This window comes from Helianthus annuus, chromosome 13 (genome assembly GCF_002127325.2).
Source record: "Helianthus annuus cultivar XRQ/B chromosome 13, HanXRQr2.0-SUNRISE, whole genome shotgun sequence".
In the NCBI taxonomy this organism is placed as follows: Eukaryota; Viridiplantae; Streptophyta; class Magnoliopsida; order Asterales; family Asteraceae; genus Helianthus; species Helianthus annuus.
In genome coordinates, this window is record NC_035445.2 from 168,567,530 (window position 1) to 168,589,893 (window position 22,364).

The 22,364-nt window shown below is 38.6% G+C and overlaps 1 protein-coding gene across 1 annotated transcript; it reads left to right on the forward strand.

Moving 5' to 3' along the window:
• Positions 1 to 411: 411 nt before the first annotated feature.
• On the forward strand, positions 412 to 4,438 carry LOC110913241 (putative disease resistance RPP13-like protein 1). Its single transcript, XM_022158087.2, has 2 exons — positions 412 to 3,709; positions 3,776 to 4,438. Exons 1-2 carry the CDS (start codon positions 430 to 432, stop codon positions 4,429 to 4,431), a joined length of 3,936 nt encoding a protein of 1,311 aa, XP_022013779.2. The 5' UTR covers positions 412 to 429; the 3' UTR covers positions 4,432 to 4,438.
• The last annotated feature ends 17,926 nt before the right edge of the window (positions 4,439 to 22,364 follow it).

Here is a 22,364-nt window from a genome sequence, read left to right on the forward strand (position 1 = left end):
GTGTTTCATTTTTAGAAAACTCATATTTGCTCATCAAAGGTTGCTGTGATTATTGTAAAATTAAGAGTGATGTTTAGGGGGTTTATGATGGTTACTGAGACATCAAAGGTTGATATACTTGAAGTTATCTATAAATGAGTACAATATATAAGCATATGCAAGTACAGGATATTGACAAATGAAAGTAACCAAATTTTTAAATTAAATAAAAGAACTCATATTGAAAAATAGTAAACTGTTTTCTGAGAGAAACACAATTATTAAAAATTAGTGCTGGCACCTTAATATAAAATAATATACGTTCATTTGATAATAATAATTGATTCTCCATTATGAATAGGAATTATAAAATAATTGGTTAAAAAGACTTCTTTCTTGTCTCCATTCCTATCTTGTCTCAAATAAACCACTCCCAAATTATCTCCATTCATGTTATCTTATTTACCTACATACATTCATACCATACAAACCAAAAACTACTCTCATTCCAATTTCCAGTTTACGTTTTCACTGTTAACAATGGCTGAAGCTGCTGCTGCTGCCCTCGTCAAAGTCATTTTTGAGAAGCTAGCCGATGAAGCCTTCAAGAAATATGCTCGCTCTCAGAATATCCACTCAGAGCTCAAGCAATTGGGGAGCACGTTGTCCCAGATCCAAGCTCTGCTTAATGATGCCTCTCACAAGGAAATAACTGATGAATCTGTCAGACTGTGGCTCAATAGTCTCCAACATCTGGCTTACGATATCGATGACGTACTTGACGAAGTGGCTACTGAAGCTATGCATCGTGAGCTGACCCCGGAATCAGAAGCGAGCACCAGCATGGTAAGAAAGCTCATCCCAACTTGCTGCACAAACTTCTCACTAAGTCATAGGCTGAGTCCCAAGTTAGACAGTATTACCACCAAGTTACAAAATCTACAAAAACAAAATCCTGGTTTGATTGTGAAAGGTGAAAAGCCAAAAAATAACAATAGAGGAAACGAAACCTCCTTGCTAGAATCTGATGTCATTGGACGAGAAATTGAGAAAGAAAAATTGCTCAACAAGCTGTTGCAGGATGAGCCATGTAAGGAAAACTTCAGCGTCTTACCCATAGTCGGTATGGGTGGGGTTGGTAAGACCACTCTAGCTAAACTTCTGTATAATGATACACAAGTGAAGGGTCGGTTTGAACTCCACGCATGGGTTTGTGTCTCTGATGATTTTGATATCTCTAAGATAACCAAAACCATCTTTCAAGCTGTGTCCGACGAAAACAAGGAATTTGCGGATCTAAATCAGCTTCAAGTGGCTCTTAAAGAGAAACTTAAGGACAAACGATTTCTACTAGTACTAGATGATGTGTGGAGTGAAAACTTCAACGATTGGGAAAACCTAGTGCTCCCATTTCATTCAGGGGCTCGTGGAAGTAAGGTAATCATGACATCTCGCAAGGAGCAATTGCTTAAGATGCTAGGTTTTGATAATCTAGACCATCTTAAGACTTTGTCGAGTGAAGATGCTTTGTCTTTATTTGCTTTACATGCATTGGGTGTAGACAACTTTGATTCGCACCCAACACTCAGACCAAAGGGTGAGCGTATTGTGGAAAAGTGTGGTCGTTTGCCTTTGGCGTTAAAGGCAATTGGAAGGCTGCTGAGAGCTAAAACAGATGAAGAAAAATGGGATGATGTGTTGAATAGTAAGATATGGGATTCAAATTGTGATGGTGACCTTTCTGCAGATTGGATGGCAATTGTTCCCGCCCTTAGGCTAAGTTACCATGATCTTTCTGCAAATTTGAAGCGGTTGTTTGCATATTGCTCATTGTTCCCCAAGGATTATTTGTTTGACAGGGAAGAGTTAGTCCTATTGTGGCTGGGAGAAGGGTTTTTGAACAAATCAAATGCAACCATGTCACCAGAACGCCTTGGCAATGAATATTTTGAAGAGTTGTTATCAAGGTCATTTTTTCAAAATGCTCCTAATAAGGAAACATTATTTGTGATGCATGACCTGATGAATGACTTGGCTACATTTGTTGCCGGAGAGTTCTTTTCAAGGGATGACAATCGGATGGAAGATTTGTCGAAGTACCGTCACATGTCATTTATCCATGATGAATATGTAGCTTACCACAAGTTTGAGGCCTTCAAGAGAGCTAAAGGTTTGAGAACATTGTTAGCGGTATATGTTGGGGTCGATCAAAGTTGGGACGAGTTCTACTTATCCAGCAAGATTTTGGTTGACTTACTTCCTGAGTTACCGTTATTAAGGGTTCTTACTTTGAGTCGTTTTAGGATAAGTGAGGTACCGAATTCCATTGGTAGTTTGAAGCACCTAAGGTATCTTAATCTATCTAAAACTGATATCAAAGAGTTGCCGGACAATGTTGGTAATCTTTATAATTTGGAAACATTGATAGTTTTTGGATGTAAGAGTTTGACCCAGTTGCCTAAAAGCTTTTCAAAGCTAAAAAAGTTGAGGCATTTTGACATGAGAGATACTCCACAGCTGAAAAAGTTGCCCTTGGGGATTGGTGAGTTAAAAAGCCTACAAACTCTCACTAAAATTATCATTGAAGGACACGATGGCTTTGCACTAATCGAGCTTAAGGGATTAAAGGATCTGCACGGGGAAATTTCCATCAAGGGGTTGAACAAAGTGCAATGCTCAATGCATGCACGAGAGGCGAACTTATCTTTAAAAGGGATTAATAAGTTAAAGTTGAAATGGAATGATGGTTCTGGAAGGGAAACAATTGAGAAGGAGGTTCTCAGTGAGTTAATGCCATGTAGTGATAAGTTGAAAATGCTTGAGGTTAAGCATTATAAGGGAATCGAGTTACCGAATTGGGTTGGGGATCCGTCTTTTCATCAATTGGTTCATGTGTCCCTACGGGGTTGTAGAAAATGTACATCTCTACCGCCACTTGGGCGACTACCTTCACTTGAAATTCTAAGGCTTGAAGATATGTCGAGTTGGGAGGTATGGTCAACCAATAGCGATGCAATGTTTCCATGCCTTCGAGAGCTACAAATAAAAAGATGTCCCAATTTGATTGATGTCTCACTTGAAGCATTACCTTCACTAAGAGTTTTGAGGATAGAGGGATGTGGTGAAAGTGTGCTGAGAAGTCTGGTTCAAGCAGCTTCATCAACCACTAAATTGGAAATTAGATCGATTTTAGGGCTTACGGATGAGGTGTGGAGAGGTGTCATAGTGAATTTTGGGGCGGTTGAAGAGCTATGCATACAAAATTGTGATGAGATAAGATACCTATGGGAATCAGATGCAGAGGCAAGTAAAGTTCTTGTAAATTTAAAGGAATTGGAGGTAAAGTATTGTATGAATTTGGTGAGTTTAGGAGAGAAAGAGGAGGATGAGGATAACATTGGGAGCAACCTCCTATCATCTCTAAGGAAGTTAAAGATACTGTTATGTGTTAGTATGGAGCGTTTGTGTTGTCCAAATAGCATTGAGAGTTTAGACATCAGTTGGTGTACTTCAGTTAGAGATGTCTCCTTCCCAAGAGCAACAACAACAGGTGGAGGAGGGCAGAATCTCAAGTCACTTACTGTAGATATATGGGGTTGTGGGAATCTAAAATCAATAAATCAACTGAGTAACTCCACTCACCTCACCTCTTTGTCAATAATGTATTGTCAAAACATGGAGTTATTTTCTAATCTTCATCAGCTATCAAATCTCACCTCTTTGTCCATACGTGACTGTCAGAACATGGAATCATTTTCTGATCTTCAGCTATCAAACCTCACCAGGTTGGAAATAGAAGGTTGTGAAAGCATAGAGTCATTTCCTAACCTCCATCTGCCATATCTCACAGAACTGAAGATAGGACGTTGCAAAAACATGAAGGCACTTGGTGACCTGCAGCTACCAAATCTAATCAGTTGGAGTATAGAAGATTGTGAAAATCTGGAGTCATTTCCTGACCTTCAGCTATCCAATCTCACCATGTTAAAAGATATGACTATCAAAAACTGTCCAATGATTGATGCTTCCTTTCCTCGTGGGCTTTGGCCTTCCAATTTGCGTTCCCTTGAAGTAGGGGGATTGAAAAAGCCCATCTCAGAATGGGGCAATCAGAATTTCCCACCTTCCCTTGTTCACCTATGCTTAGTTAATGAACCTCATGTGAGGAATTTTAGTCAATTGTCCCACCTTTTCCCTTCTTCTCTTACATTTCTGGGAATAGTCCAATTTGATAATCTGGAATCCATTTCAACGGGACTCCAAGACCTCACATCCCTTCAACATTTGTACATTTCCATCTGCCCAAAGGTGAAGGATTTACCAGAGACGCTGTTACCTTCACTTTTGAGTTTGAAAATATATGAATGCCCAAAATTGAAAGAAAGGTGTGAAGGAAGAGGCTCCCACTACTGGCCCCAAATCTCTCATATCCCCTGCATCAACATAAGATAAGAGACTAATAAAGGTAGTTGTTAATTAAATATCAGTTAATTATTGTTAAACTTTGTTTTAAATAAATAAAGCCATCGTACCAATTAACATCATATGTAGTCACTGAAAACAGATTTCCTGTCGTGAATACCAAATCACCGGAGGTAAAACGACATCATACCAATTAACATCATATCGGATTTATAAAGCCATCACAGCCGATGACTTCGTCGACGGCTGTAATTTTTCCGTCAGGTAACAATTAACATCGTCAAACCTCTAATTATTTTTTTTCAAAGACTGGTTTCTTTCTAGTTTGGGCCTGTTTTAATGTTGGAAGCCCAACTGGTTTACAATTAAGGAATGTTATTTAGCCCAACATAAACTATTTCATAATGTTGTAAAACTCGCGCGTATAGTTACTGAATCAGCTAATAACAGACAAAGTGTCAATGACATAAGTGCAGGTTCCTTTTAAGACAACAACATTTGACTACCCCATAATATAACAAACTGGTTTTGATTATTAATATTCATGATATAACACAGGATTTATTCATGAAAATCAGTTGGATTCAATATTCAAAGTGAAGGTCTTAAGAAATTGTCAAATATCGGACCAGAGGCTAAGTTAAAGGAAAGGGTCAAAGTGCTTGATGATGGACAAGATCATTTCTGGTAAGCTTATACTTTTTTCCCATAAAAATTATGGGTGGGTTGGATAACGAGTTAAAACAGGTTCGGATTAATAATATTGTTGACTTTTTAGTAGGGTTGAACTGAGACGGGTTGGAGTGTCGGACTCTGATACAAACATTTTAATTTTCTTTTGACCTTATGGCCAATTAATGTTTTAACTATGATTACAAAAAATATATACTATTTAGAATAGTCGTCTAAACTTTTCCTAAAGGAGTGTTTAAAAAGTAACATGTTTTTTTATTATGTTTTAATAACTTTAGAACCACATGTATGGTTGTTCCTATTCTTTTGTAAGTTTTGGGGTAAAATGTAAATAAGGTTCCCCCCTCCTACTATATATTTTTTTGCCTAAAAGATCACAGAATTATATTACCCACACATATTATTTATATTACCCACACATTATTTGGTTGAGGCCATCAAAATATCACAGAATTATATTACACACATATTATTTGGTTGAGCCCATAGCTTATTTGTTATATATAATTGAATTGAATATAAAATAAATATAGGTTGGCTTCTATACAAGAATACGTGAGTATTTAAGCCATTTATCTTTTAAGATCAATGGCTCAAAGTAATCCAGTGGCATTTTCATAAATATGAGATTCAAACAATTGAAGAAACAAATAGCAAAAGGGTATTCTGGTCCTTTCCCACTTGAACTCCTTCCCCCTTGATTTTCAAATGGCTATAACTTTTTCATAGGTTAATATTTTTTTAATCATATTGAGCGTGTAATCACGTAGTGGATTTATACTGAATGTGTAATCACGTAATAGTTTATGTTGAATGTGTAATCACGTAATAAGTATTCAAAATCATGTAGTCATGTGATGGGTATTCAAAATCACGTAATGAACTAACGGGTAATCAAAATCCTGTAATCTCGTTAATACGGTGTAATTTTTTAAAAAATATTAACGTATAAAAGAGTTATATCCATTTGAAAATCAAAGGGGGAAGTTGTTTAAATGAGAAATGACTAAATTACCCTTCAAGGCAAGGACACTTGTCCTCCTCCCTTGGTCGCGTACACTTCGTACAAATCTTATGTGTTGTATATGATCCTTTACCTAAACAATATATTTAGTATATTTTTTCCATAATATAATATTGATAGTATTGCTGTATAAATTTGCTCCCTAAAAATCATGGGACCTTGAGGTCAAACAAATTAAAATTTGACTCTTGAGGTACAACCATTATATTTCCACCAGACATAACCATATCAACCGTTAAATGAAGTACAATTTGACTCTTGAGGTCAAACAAATTAAAATTGACTTCAAAATTGATTACTATGATGTTTTGAGAATAGTTTTTTTAGCTGGTACAGAAATGCAACAAGATCCACATTATCTTCAATGGAAAAAGTTGTTTCTGTAACATTCTTGGTATATTGAATTTGAAAAGCAATGGGTTTGGCCATTAATATCAAAGTGTATTGTTTGACCCTTGAAGTTTTTTAATTGCAGTTGAAGAAAGAAGATATTCTGCAAATCAACAACACACATCCAAAATACTTCATAATTGGTGGAAAGGAGGCTAGCTACATCTATTGCCATAATTTGGTTCATTTACATGCTCTGCAATCATCCTGAGATTCAAGATAAGGTTCAATAAGAAATCAAAGAAGCAACAAACATGAGAAACAAATTTAAGATTTTGCAAACAGTGCGAGCGAAGAAAACCTACAAATGATAAGTAGCTTCATGTAACTTGGAACAAAACTCTCGCGACTCTATCCTGCATCTCAGTGGTATGCAACTCAAATATTCAGCAATTTCTCATTCTTTAACTTAACCAAAACTTTGACTAATCAACATGGTTACTAGTAGTTGTTGGAGTCGTTCAAAATGGATCGGATTGGATCAACACAAAGAACTTTTTGTCTAAATTTATATAAAAATAATAATGATTATTATTATTAAGTGATAGGGATACGGAGCTAATCCATGATCTAGCAGACTGCAGACTCGTATTTGGTGCAACTAGACAATTTGAAGTTATACGAGGATAAGTAATGGACAAATGTCTCAACAAGCCACACGCGTGGACAAATGCTATAGGTGAGTTTTCCCAACTCTCAGGGACCCAATTTCGTCATCTAGAGCTCCGATTTTGAAGTCAATGTTTTCCCCAATTAAGCATTTTTAATTAATTTCACTTGGTTGTAAAAAACGGCTGGATTTTTTTAACTAGATATTTATTCGTTGTTTTTTAGGCTGTTAATTTCAAGGAACTTATAATTGATGAAGAATCAATGGAGATTACCTCTGACGGCAAGTTACCACTAATGAGGATTATGGAACTAGCCTATGATGTCGATTGTCCAGTTACCATCTGATGAAGATTAAGGGAACTTACCACTGAAGCGAGTTACCTCTAGTGAAGATTGATGAAGTCTCGCTAATGAAGAAGAGATGCCACGTGTTAGCCTATCATTTGACGATGACAATCTGTTGAGAGGATGTTATACATAATTGTCACTTGTCAATTCCATACGTCTCAACAAGAATATAGATACACGAGTCTGCATTGATATTATTATCACTTGACCCCATAGTTTAATGTTGTGCAAATTCAGAGAAAATTTGCATGTCACCCTCTTCATAGCTAGAGCGTTAGCTAGAAAACCATCTGTAAATTCAATTTTAATTTATAACTAGTTTTACATGATGTATTGAAACAATTGATTTTGATGAATGCGTTGTGCTTATAGCAATTGTTCTTCTACTCTTGTTTATTGTTTTGCGCATATGGTGAATCAGTTGACGATGAAACAGTGATACCTGACACATTGATTTACTAATATCCCATTGCAAACTAACTAACAATGAATGTAGGGTATTAGCTAAGTTTTAGCTTGATTGCGATGCACACAAATTTAATCTCCCATCAACATTGTGTCCTAGAAAGATCTAATTCTCTTGGTAGTAACTCTGGAAAGTATTCATGTAGTTCCAATATCTTATAAATAATGGATAAACAAAGTAGACATGACCTGTAAAGTTTACACAACTATTGCCCTAGGTTGTTAATAGATTTATGTAACAACTGGTGAATGCGAGTTAGATGGAAAGAATGCACAGCTACTATTACGACACGATTGTTTGATAACCCTATACTAGCAACTTCAGTTGACAAATTACAATAAAATGAAAGATTAGTAAAGAGGTAACGAAACAAAGGAAATCATAAAGTCATGCTGAATGTAAAAATGTATCATGAGATCACAAAAACCAAACTCATATCAAGAAATTTATAATAAAAAGAAAAGAAAAAAACACATACACACAGCAAGTCAACCTTCAATCAAGAAACAAAACAAGAAACATCACAACACTTAAACTAATGTGTTCTATATTTTTGAATACCATAAAATGATACAAATCCAACCAAATAAAATTTGCTCTATTAGCCATGAATCCTACAATAATACTAATACAATAAATTACATTCGCGCGAGTTAACAAGAACACAAAGTTCTCATAAGAAGACACCGTGGACCACAAAAACTTGTTCATCGTGTGAGATCCCTCTTTCCTCCTTACTTGTTTTCGGAAAGTGCAGGAGTAATAAATCAATCATGCGAATATATCAAAAGAAACAAGAATTCAAGAACAAGCTTACAACTTTTTGCATCAATGTGTTGTATTGCGCCTCAATGATCACTCTTTTTCCTGAACCATAATACTTCTCTTTACTAAAGAAAAAATAAGCCATATCGGGTCTACCCCATGGTCCATAAAACGTAAAGAACCTCAAACCCGTCAAAGACAACCCATAAATATGATTATACGTATGAGTGATTTCTTCACCCGCTTTATTCGTTGCAGCGTATAGGATCAGTTCGATCTTTTTCTGAAATCTTTTTCCGAAAAAGGTACTTCTGTATTCAACCCATAAACCGAACTAGAAGATACCCAAACAATTGCAGGCTGTGGATTTGCATTTTTGCATACTTCAAGAACAATAATAAAACCAGCAATATTACTATGAGTATAAGATTTTGGGTTTCTTCATTGCATATCTAACACCAGCTTGAGCAGCTAAATAAATAACATGAGTAAAATGAACTACCTCAAAGAGTTTGTTCAGCAAACCGGTGTCCTTTATGTCCCATTCTGTTGGTGCACTTGTGTCTGTACTTTGTATGTATTCAGTCACGATGTAAACGATGTCCTTGTTAGTCATGAAAGTTTGACCAAGTCAACCGTCCTCCTGGTTTGACTTGGACAAACAGTTGTATTATGGTTGTTAATGTTCTGTGTTGAAGGTTGGACAATCGAAGGATAGCTTTCATCCTTCGATGACCTCGAAAGATAGGCCACGAAGGATACTGTTGGACTTCGAAGGATATGCAATCCTTCGAAGTATATGTGGATCCTTCGATGGCTTAGTGATCGACAGATGATCTTTCGGTCAATCTGCATGATCCTTCGACCAGATCTGCTGGGCTGGGTATATATATACCCATGCAGTGTGTTAGACAGATAGATGCACACCGAGAGATAGAGAGACTTAGAGAGCATTCTGTCAAGATAAGAACACACACACTTTGAGAGTTTGCAAAACTGATTTGTAAACATTGTGCTTGTAACCGAAACCTTTCATACGCATTAATACAAGTGGTGTTAATCGGTGAATCTTTGTGTGTTTGTGTTTGTGCTTGTTTCATTCCGGTTTTCTCACTAGCTTGGATTCCGCACTTGCTAGTGGGTTAGTATAACAAGGTTAAGGTTGAACCTCATCCTCCGAGAGGGACCTACAAGTAGTATCAGAGCCGTGGCTCTTTACCTTGTTTAAAACCGGGTTTGTTCAAGTTCTTGGTGTGTTTGGACACTTGGTTTAGCACCCGTTTTTGGTGGTTTTCCTGCATTTTTAAACTGAAAAATGTGTTCTAAACTAACCGGGAGTGTTCATAAGCGGGTTGGGTAACTTAAAAACTTGCTTTTAAGTGTTTGGTGATTTCCGGCCAAACTCCGGTCATAATTCCGGTGACTGGTTCTGGATAAGGATTTCCTTTTTGGGTAATTTTTGTTTGAAAATTCTGAGTTTGTAAGAAGGTACAGTCTGACCATACCTTTTGCCGAAAGTTGACCTTCACCAACCCATCACCTTTTCACCAACCTTTCACATCAGTGTCAGTGTGTCAGTGAGCATTCGAAAGATATCCTTCGACCTCGAAAGACCATCTTTCGATCAAAGACAGCTCGATAGATAAGCATCTTTCGAGTAGTCTTTCGAAGTCTAAGCATTATCTTTCGTTTCTGGAATCTATTTGAAAGATAGTTGTTCGAAAGATAAGGATTTATTTCGAAAGATAAGGATTTATCTCGAAAGATAAGGATCTTTCAAGTGTGAATCTTTCGAAATTTTGAATCTTTCGAAACCATTGCTCGAAAGTCAACAGTGATCTTTCGAACACTGTTGATCATTCGAACAAGTGTTGATCTTTCGTTTGTAATCTGTTTATAGTTAACAAGTTTCTGTTTTTCAGATCTTTCGAACCAGGATCCTTCGGCTGTGTGTGATCTTTCGGGTGGCCATCATCTTTCGAGACATTGATATAGAATTTATTTTTCTTGTCAATCATGAATCCGAATTGGTGGAATCCGGCTCCAGACAGTGGAAAATATACAAGTTCAGGTTCCACTCCCTCATGGTGGGGTACACCGGCTCCCGATAGTGGAAAGTACACATGTACAAGCCTATCACCTTCATGGGCCGAGTCTCCGGTATCAACATCTTCACAAGCAAATGCCATATCATCAAGTCAATGGGCATTAGTATCGAATCAAACTCCGAGCATCCAAAGTATCTTATTGAGCGAAAGTGAAACCGGAAGTTTGAATCGACCTCCGAAGTTGATGCATTTAAATGAATATCCGGGCTGGGTTGACAGATTTCGTACATACGTACTTGGGCAAAATACCGAACTGTGGATACGTTTCACCACATATTTCGATCAAGCTATAGAGGTTGCTGCTTCAGACACTGCTACGTTTGCCGATCTTCCTGAAGATCAAAAGAAAACGTATGATCTGGAAAAGAAGGCATACGCCATTCTCACTCAGGCGTTGAGCAAGGATATCTACCACCAGTTTGTCAGTTTCAAGACAACTAAGAAGTTGTGGGACGGGTTAAAAACCAGAGGAGTAGGGAATGAAGCAACACGTCAATTGCGTCATGATCTTCTCAAGAAAGAATTCGACTATTTCACGTGCATGGATAAGGATTCTTTGGGAGACATGATAAGCCGGTTTTATCATTTGCTTACTGAGTTGAATAATTTTGGTGTAGCAACAACTCAAGCAGAAGTGGTGAAGAAATTTGTTGATGCTTTGCCTCTCCAATGGAGTAGTTTCTTGGAAATCCTGAAGTATAACGGAGTGTTGAGAACTACAAATATCAACGACTTCGTGCAGCTTTTGGAAAACAAGGATCAGGAGGAAACATTAAAGGCGAAGAGAGTTCCATTGCCACAAAATCCAGAAATGTATTATGGAACTTCAAGTACTTCGTCTGCAAGAACCGGTCCACATGCTCCACTACAAACGGCGTTTGTCACAAGCACGGATATGTATGGCAATCCGGTGCAAGTTCCTGTTAAGCCACCTCCCACCACAGACATGTATGGAAATCCAATACAACCACCTCCTCCTCCTCCTGCTCAACAACAACGTGCGTGTTATGGAGGAACATCATCTGCTGGTCAGCAATCAAAGCCAAGTACAGTACAGCTCGACACTTCAAGCTTCTCTAAAGTCAGTGTAGAAGTAGCTAAGGAACACATGGAGCTGCTTAACACTGTAGTGAGCGCGTACTGTGGGTTAATAGAAGGTCAGATTGGCAACATTAATCTGACACAGGAAGACTATCGGCAGATTGATAAAGAAGAGATGGACTTGATGGATATCAAGTGGGCCTTTGCTAGTGCTGTGAGAAGGGCAAAGGATTGGATGGAAAGTACTGGCAGAACCAACTTGGAGAGTAAGAGAGACACCAAGTATGGGTTCGATAAACAAGCTGTAAAGTGCTTCAACTGTGGTGAACGGGGTCACTTTAAAAGGGAATGTACAAAGCCAGCACAGCACGGGAACCAAAACCCCTTCAGAAACCAAGGCAACCAGCAGAACCAGAACAGAAACAATGAGCGTACTTTGGTGCCTGTCAACAACCAAACCAACCGGGCACTTGCGGTTCAAGTGGATGAAGGTTGTGACTGGTCAATCCAGTTGGGTGGTGATGCTCCTGATGGAACAGCATGTTTTGCTCAAGTTGTGAAGGAGTTAGTTCACACCAGTGGTGGAGAATCTTCTGCCAGTGGTGGTGAATCTTCTGAAGATGAAGACTCTTCTGGGTACAGCAGGAGCGTTGATGAAGAATCATCCAGTTCTGGTGATGATCATGTGGGTGAGACATCAAATGCAGCAATCGATGCAGATATTGATGAACTTTTGGAGGAAGCTACAGCAGAAACTCAAAGAAGATCTATTCTGGTGGATCAAGCTGCTTTTACTTCGTCTTCTCTCCATTCAGCCTTTATGGCTAATGTCGACGGTTCATCAAGTCAGGTATGTGTCGATGAACCCACTGCTATTACTTGTGATGAATGTGATAGATTGCATGCTAGATGTGCTGATTTAGAGAAAAGTATGTCTGAGTTGCAAGGCAAACATGATGCTTTACAAGCTAGCTTGTTTGACTTGCAAGACAAACATACTACATTGAATGAGAATTTGAGTGACTTGCAAAGTCAGCATGAAGCTTTGCAAGAAAAGTATGATGTGACTTTTATCCACAATCAGAAATTGACTGTGGACCTTTCCAAATGCACGGAAGCCAACATGTTTTACGAAAACCATGAAAAGGAATTTAAGTCGGTAATCGAAAAATTAAAGAAAGATAAAACCGAACTAACTAAAATGGTTTCCAGAAAACAAACGGACATTAATTTGTATATATCTCGTCTTGAGACAATGCAAAAAGAAATGGCGTGTGTAAAAACGGAAAGTGAGGCAATCCAACTCAAGTTAGATAGTTATTTGAGTTCTAGCTATGTGTTGGATCACATCATTGATGTCCAAAAGGAGAAAAGGGACGTCACGTGCATAGGCTATAAGAATTGTCCACCACCAGTGAGACATAATTATGATGCCATGCCGGGTGAGGAGGACAGAGTGTTCTTTGAACCATCTGTGCCTCTAGATGTGAAAGAGTTTGCAGCAGGACTCGGATACCAGAAAGAAGTATCCTCAGATTCAGATGTGTCAGCAAATACATTTGTAACTGCTGAACAGAATCAGGATCCTCCAGTTGTGATTGAGGATGCTGATTCTTCTGATGATGAATCTGATGATACTGATTCAGCAAAGTCTGATGCGGTAGTTAAAAATGAGGACATACCTCTTGAGAATCATATATGTGATCCTCCTGCAAAACCTGCTAAGACTGTTGCAATCAAGTCCTCATCTGCAACAGAGTCGGAGAGTGTGAACTTGCTGTACACTCTTGTTGGTGATGATAAGATTTATTCAGACAAAGATTTTCCTATTAAGAATGTTAATCAATCCTTAATCAGCAAAGTCTTTGAGAATTCGACTAGTAAGTTTTTGGGAAAGTCAGGACCACGTGTTACAGTTACACAGTGTCCTCCTATTCCAAAGGCCGAAATTCGAAAACAATTTGGCAACAAGAAATTACCAGTAGGGCAGAAACAGCAAAATCACACCAAGCCAAAAGCAAAATCACCGGCTCAAACTCAAAAGAAGCCGAATCAGAAGAAAAACAAGAATGTAAACTTTGTGAAATCGACGGGAACGGACAAAATTGAAACGTTTGAAAATAAATCTAACTTAGATTTTGTCAAGAAAGCTACTGTTTTGAAAAGAAATGAACAAAACAGTTCAAAGCCTAGTACCTCGGGTTCACAAAGTTCAACATCATCGGCTAAACAATCACATGATACTTCGGGGTTTGTTGAACGAAGATCATGTTTTGAGTGTGGAACAATTGGACATATAATTAGAAATTGTCCATATCTCCATAAGCAAAAAGAAAAGGTTGATGCTCCCCGTGACCAAACTGGCCGTAAGCAATCTGTTTCTGTAATGCAAGATCCCCGCCTTGTAAAAGAAAGGGAAAAGAAACAAAAACGCCAACAGGTCAAGAAAATTGAAAAGGCAATTAAAACCGATGTGGTTAACAAATCATCTGTTTCTGTCAAACCAGAGAATTTAAAAACTTCAGACAACCATGAAGTTAAAATTTTAAAGAAAGACACTGGTAAAACAAAACAGATATGGAAACGTAAAACGGTTACTGAATCAGGGGGAACATCACAATTCACCAACCATCAAAGACAAGAAGTTATTGTCATTGATGAAAATGGAAGACCCAAGACCACAATGGCTTGGGTCCCCATCTCCAACTAATCAATTGAGTTCATGTGCAGGGTGTTCCAGGAGGAACTATCAGTAGTCATTGGATTGTTGATAGTGGGGCATCCAGGCACATGACAGGCGACATGAAGCTTCTCTACGACGTCAAATCTATTAGAGGAGGTTATGTTGCTTTTGCTGGAGATAAAGGTGGTTATATCACGGGTGAAGGAATGATATCCAACGGGATTGTCAGCTTTGACAAGATCAACTTTGTGCAACAACTTGATCACAATCTTCTTAGTGTTTCTCAAATTTGTGACAAGCAATTCTCAGTACACTTTGATGCTAATGGATGTTATGTGCTGAAACCCGGCTTCAAAATTCCAAAAGAATGGATTCTCTTGTCAGCTCCAAGGATAAATGATTTGTACGTCCTTGATATGAGCCAAGCTATTACTACGTCTGCACAAGCAACTTGTTTCGTTTCCAAAGCCACAGAAAAAGACACTATCTCTTGGCACAGACGAATGGGTCACATTCACTTATGCAAAATGAATCATTTGGTTTCAAATGAATTGGTGAATGGTGTTCCCCTCAAAAATTTCCATCTTCAAGACGTCTGTGTTTCGTGCCAGAAAGGAAAACAAACTAAGAAGAAGCACCCAACAAAGAAGATCAACATGGTGGCAGTTCCTCTTGAACGTTTGCACATGGATTTGTTCGGTCCTGTCAAGCACAAGAGTATTCGGGGTGATCAATACTGCCTCGTGATAACTGATGATTATTCAATATTTTCTTGGGTGGCGTTCATGGCACACAAGAGTGAAACCTTTGGTATTATCAAAAACTTGATCATTCAGATTGAGAATTTGTATAAATTGAAGGTTAGGCGGATACGTAGCGACAATGGTACTGAATTTAAAAATCATGCCATGACGGAGTTTTGCACTTCAAAGGGTATTCTTCATGAGTTTAGTGCAGCTTATACTCCTCAACAAAATGGCGTCGCTGAACGTAAGAACCGCACATTGATCGAGGCTGCTAGGACAATGTTGGTAGAGTCGCAGTTGCCCATTCCATTCTGGACTGAAGCTGTGGCCTCTGCATGTTACACATTGAACCGAGTCCTTACAGTCAAAAGGCACAACAAGACCTGCTTTGAGCTTCTTCAAAAACGGAAACCAGATTTGTCTTATCTTGAACCGTTTGGAGCTCCTTGTACAATCATCGATCCTAATGGAAAGTTTGGGGCAAAAGCAATTGACGGCTACTTTCTTGGGTATGCCACCCCTAACTTACGAGTCTGGAATCTAGAGACTAAAAGGGTCGAGGAATGGTCTGAGGTCAGAGTACAAAGGCACACCTTGCCAGTCAAATGTCCGGGTCAACCTTGGATGTTTGAGTACGATGACTTCTTCAATTCGATCAATGTTGAAGCCGTTGAAGAAAGTGCTGCGGCTAGGATGTTTTTCGAGAGTGACAATGCAACAGTTTCACCGGTGGTTCGTCCAATTCTTGTTAATCAAGAACCATCTTCTTCGGTGAACAATAATACTCTCAACAATGAGGATTTTCATGATGCAAACGAATTGAACGAATCTTCAGAGGATGATGAATTTCTAGATGCAGATCAAGAAGCCCCAACAACAGCAGTTCATGGCACTTCAGAGGGTACTCCTCCAGTGGATGCCCATAGAACAGCTGAGGCTACTGCATCATCCTCTTCGTCAATTCCGGGCCTTGATTTGGTTGTTGATCTTAATCTTAACAACCTGGGTATAAATATTCCAGTTCGAGAAAATCCTGAAACAAGGATTCATAATACCCATCCTCAACAAAACATCATAGGAAATATGCAAAGTGGCATTCAAACAAGAAACATGTTGCGAAACAACAACAATGCAGGCTTGTATGCGGCTATTCGAGAATCCGGGCAACAAAACGATTGGTCCTTCGCGTGTTATGTTTCACAGGAAGAGCCAAGAACTTGGAAAGAAGCCTTGAAAGATAATTCTTGGGTTGAAGCAATGCAGGAAGAACTGCAACAATTCCAGAAGCTGGGTGTCTAGAAACTCGTAGAGAAACCTGCTGGATACAAGAAGATTGGTACCTGTTGGGTTTTCAAATGCAAAAAGGATGACCGCGGAGTTGTTATCCGGAACAAAGCTCGTTTAGTCGTTCAAGGTTTTCGTCAGATTGAAGGGATCGACTACAACGAAGTCTATGCACCTGTTGCACGTCTGGAAGCTATTCGAATCTTTCTGGCTTATGCCTCATTCAAAGGATTCAAAGTTTACCAGATGGACGTCAAAAGTGCATTTTTACATGGTGTGGTTGAAGAAGAGGTATACGTCGAACAGCCTCCAGGTTTTGAAGATCCTATCCATCCCGATCGGGTTTGGTTGCTCAACAAAGCTCTCTATGGTCTACATCAGGCACCGCGAGCTTGGTATGCAACCTTATCTCACTATCTGCTGGAGAACGGTTTTCGAAGAGGTCTTATCGACTGTACTCTTTTCATCAAAGAACAAGATGGAGATCTTCTTCTGGTACAGGTATACGTTGATGATATTATTTTTGGTTCTACTAATGATGTCTTGTGTAGGAATTTCGAGCGCATAATGCAGGATAAATTCGAGATGAGTGCTATGGGGGAAATGACCTTCTTCTTGGGCCTTCAAGTGAAACAAACTGAGTCTGGGATATTCATCCATCAGACTAAATATGTTGGCGACATCTTGAGCCGGTTCCAGATGTCTGATGCAACGCCCATTGGTACCCCATTGCCAACTAATCACGGAATTACTCCAGACCTGAAGGGTGAAGCTGTTAGCCCCTCAAACTATCGCGCAATGATCGGATCTCTTATGTACCTCACAGCATCAAGGCCAGACATAATGTACCCAACGTGCCTGCTTGCCAGATATCAAGTCAATCCAAAGGCCTCACATCTTGCAGCTGTTAAAAGGATTTTTCGTTATTTGAAGGCTTACCCTGACACCGGTCTGTGGTACCCTAGGGATAATAACTTTGAATTGGTCGCTTTCAGTGATTCTGATTTTGGCGGATGCAAAATCGACGGCAAATCCACAACAGCTGGATGTCAGTTTTTAGGAAATCGCCTAGTCACATGGCAGTGCAAGAAGCAGACATGCGTCGCTACATCAACATGCGAAGCTGAATACATTGCTGCCTCAAGTTGTTGCTCCCAAGTTCTTTGGATCCAACAACAATTGCGGGACTATGGTTTTGAATTCCTAACTACTCCTATTTACGTTGATAATTCTGCTGCTTTAGATATCACTAGAAATCCTGTGCAGCACTCAAAGACCAAACACATCGAAATCAAATATCACTTCATACGTGATTGCTTTGAGAAAAGGCTAATCGATGTTGTTAAGGTCCACACCGATGACCAACGTGCCGACTTATTTACCAAAGCATTTGACAAATCAAGATTTGACTTTTTATTATTGGTAAACGGCATTAAGGTCAAGCAAGAGTAAAACCAACATCGGAAAATCATTTTTGTAAATATCTTTGTGTTTTAAATTTATCTTAGTTTATTGATTTTAGGGGGAGTAAATCCAAAATCTGAAAATCCAAAAACATCGAAAAATTTCAAAAACACAAAAACAATAGAAAAACAAAAATGAGTTTCCTGGCGAGCAAAAGAGAAAATGATAATCAGTGGTCTATCCAAACCTCTTTAAACCTTAAATGAAAAACGATAAGCAGCTCTATATAAGATGTATCGGTAGGCTCACAATCATTTTAAAGTGTGCAGGGTGATATAAATCTTAAATCGACTGAAGACCAGGCGGGAACCATTCATTGGCATATGGTCTTAGTACCGAAATTTCGTTTGATAGATTGCCGAGGTTCTGAGATATTCGGTCTTTATGCTGCTTATCATCTGGGTATCATGGTTGTATCTTTTACCGAAAAATAACGGGGACGCAAGTCTAGATCTTCCATGATACTATACATACGTGTACATATTACATACTGCATTCGACCTCAATAAGTGATAAACAATCACATGTCCAAATCAAATAAGTGATAAAATATCACATTTATCCGGGAGTCAAGTTCGTCTCTCTGCTGTACGGAAGTACTGACCTGTTCACGGACTTGCTCCTGTGCCCTCATGCATATGAAAATCAAGTTCCTCATCAATAAGTGATTATATCACATAGGGCTTGTTTTCAAATCAAAATAAGTGAGAATCTCACATCATATACGGTCAAACAGATGATAATCGGTATACTCACCGGTAAGATGAACCCTCGTGCATACCTTGATACGGGAATGTGTCGTGATGTGGATGAACACCGGTCGGTAAGTATAAATCATACCTTAACGTATCCCCTCGCCATGATTACATCTGATAAGTTGAGCTTAAGTGGACAACAATACCGATAATTGTTATAGGATGCTTATCTTAATGTTAACTAATTGAACACCAAGAGTGTTTTGTCTTGACCGTACACTGATATGATTCTCTTACCCTCGAAACTCGCAAAAAGAATGTCTGTATATATTTATTTACTGCTTTCAGTCTTTACATTTAAAAAATTCAAAAATACCAAAAAGATTTTATTTCTACTTTATTTTCGATCGTACGATGTTGGAACTCTAGTCTTCGTTACCTGATACCTGAACGAAAACCGAATTGACTAAATCTTCATAAACGGTCGAAATTTGCAAATTTTGAAAGTTAGAATTTAAAATTGACAAATTTATTAAACTTTCAAACTGTCGGACGGTGTTTGATTGTGACATGGTCATTCGTGTGTCATTTGTTTATGCTAACTATATTCCAAGCTGTTGTTCTCATTACGCGTTTAGATTTCTTGCATGTGCAGATTCTAAAGGCTAGGAGAACATGGTCGATGACAAAGCTTTGGAATAAAAACATGACGTGAAGGCACTCAGATGATGAAGATGTTCGAGTTGCCGCTGACCATCATCAACACCACAAGGATCTCACTTCATAAAGATCAAGTATTTCACGAGCATAACTCAAGGGGGAGCTTATGTTAAGGGGAAGTTTGTCAACACACTTCCTACATGATACGGGTAGTTTGTTGATACACTCTCTGCTTTCAAGACGTGAAGACTTTGAAGATCCTCCGACATTGAAGACTTGAAAGGACATCAGAGTCTTGAAGACATGAAGATCAATGATGATCAAGATCAAGACAAATCTGCACCCATCGAAGATCGAGACAAAGCTACAGCCAAGGGGGAGTTTGTTGGTGCACTTGTGTCTGTACTTTGTCTGTATTCAGTCACGATGTAAACGGTGTCCTTGTTAGTCATGAAAGTTTGACCAAGTCAACCGTCCTCCATGTTTGACTTGGACAAACAGTTGTATTATGGTTGTTAATGTTCTGTGTTGAAGGTTGGACAATCGAAGGATAGCTTTCATCCTTCGATGACCTCGAAAGATAGGCCACGAAGGATACTGTTGGACTTCGAAGGATATGCAATCCTTCGAAGTATATGTGGATCCTTCGATGGCTTAGTGATCGACAGATGATCTTTCGGTCAATCTGCATGATCCTTCGACCAGATCTGTTGGGCTGGGTATATATATACCCATGCAGTGTGTTAGACAGATAGATGCACACCGAGAGATAGAGAGACTTAGAGAGCATTCTGTCAAGATAAGAACACACACACTTTGAGAGTTTGCAAAACTGATTTGTAAACATTGTGCTTGTAACCGAAACCTTTCATACGCATTAATACAAGTGGTGTTAATCGGTGAATCTTTGTGTGTTTGTGTTTGTGCTTGTTTCATTCCGGTTTGCTCACTAGCTTGGATTCCGCACTTGCTAGTGGGTTAGTATAACAAGGTTAAGGTTGAACCTCATCCTCCGAGAGGGACCTACACATTCCACAATGAAAAGCCCACTTTTTTCCATACATGTTGATGAGCCCTTTTGAGGGTAGGATCGTAATAACTGTTAAAATTGTCTAACCCTAAAACGTAGTCACCACGGCATCTCAAGGCGGCGCTGATGTGGATTCCGACGTAACCGGCTGCTACGGTGACCAAAACAGAGTACCCTGTTTTCAATCCGATGTTGACTGATGACTTGACCGTTACTCCCATCGGTATCCCTATACACACACACAACTCTCAGTTTAACCTAATCGAACAGAGAGTGAGTGGTCATGTAAAAGATAGCAGTATTAGAAAGGTAACCTAGGACACAAAAATAATTAAGGTGTTGTATATTAATAAAACAATCTACTTTCAAAGTGAACATTAGCAGCCTAAAAGATCCAAATGAATCACATAGATATAGTCCAATTAACAGATTAAGTGACCATTTCCAAAAGCAATCTGCATAGTAGATATGATGCAACATACAATTCTATACACAACCATCAAACTAAAGTTCTACTTTTATGAACAAATAACATAATTAGTTGATAAAAGCTCATAAACTTTCCTGAAAAAGAAACGGGTCAGTGGGTCACTCGTTCAAGGGTATGTGAAATTTATCCATATATAAATATGAGTCTAGGTATATATTAACATCCATATAACCTGTTATTTACAAACTTTTTTTTCTTTGAATCAATTAAATCAAAAACCTCGTCTTTTAGGTTCAAGAACCCTAAAAGAAGCTAGGGAATACACATGAATGAAAAAAGACACATCTTTCATTGAGGCATTAAACCAAACACCTGGTGTGCATGTAACTCAATAGCTAAAAATCTCTTCCAAAACAAGCGAAAACAAAACTAATAAATGTACAACAGCGCAACAAACGTCCCCAATTTCACATATGCGGAAAAAAAACCCTACGAACTGAACACAAAACACCCTCTAGTTCATAAATCAATCGAAAAAAAAAACACGAACAAGAAATAGCAGAAATTTACGATCAAAAGCAAACCCACAAAGGGGGCAACGATTGAAATTAAAACAGCAACTAGAACTAGAACTAGAACAGAGGTATAGTTTACTTTTTGGGAGCGTGATTATGGGGAAAAGTGTTGGTTCGAACGCACGCATGCACCTAATGTGAAGAACATTTGCAGCAGATTAGAAGGACGAATCAACTGAATCTCTCCTCCATTCCAGCAGGGTTTTTCTCATCTATACTAATTAGTACTAAACTCACCTGGAATGGAACAGGGAAGGGAAAAGAAGACGGTAGGTCACCGACCAAGACACCCCCCCTAACTTTTGACATAGGACATAAACACCTTCAAACATTTTTTAACATATAAACAAAACTCCCCCAAACTTTCACAATAAATTAATACCACCAAACTTTTACTTCACTCTCTCGTCTCGTCGTCTTTAAGCAAGTTACATATTCACTTTTAGCCAGTGTTGCAAAAATAGCGATTACTCGGCGATTAATCGCCGACTAGTCGCTAGTCGGCATTCTACTGAGTAATTTTTCACTAATCAGTCAAAAAATCGCTAGTCGGTCAAAGCCGGTCCAAGCCGCCCTAGTCGGCCCAAGTCGGCCCATTTGAAATCATTACAAAACAGGCCCAAGATTACAACTTTAGCCCATTTTCCTTATCCTTTACCCTAATTTGACCAAGAATTTGAGTCGGGGAAAGAGGATGAAGTAGACGAGGAGAGTGAATACGGGTCGGATGGTGTCGAAATCATTGAACACTACCGGGATGACGATTACTTTTGAGCTATTTGTTAATGTTTGAATTTTAAGTATGGAGACTTGCTATGTTATGACTTATATGTAAGTTTAGTTTGTATTTTGAACTACTTTTACCTTTTTAAGTATTATATTGATATGGATGTGTGAGTATATATATACATCTTTATAAAAATAATAAAATTTAAATATAAATTTTCGA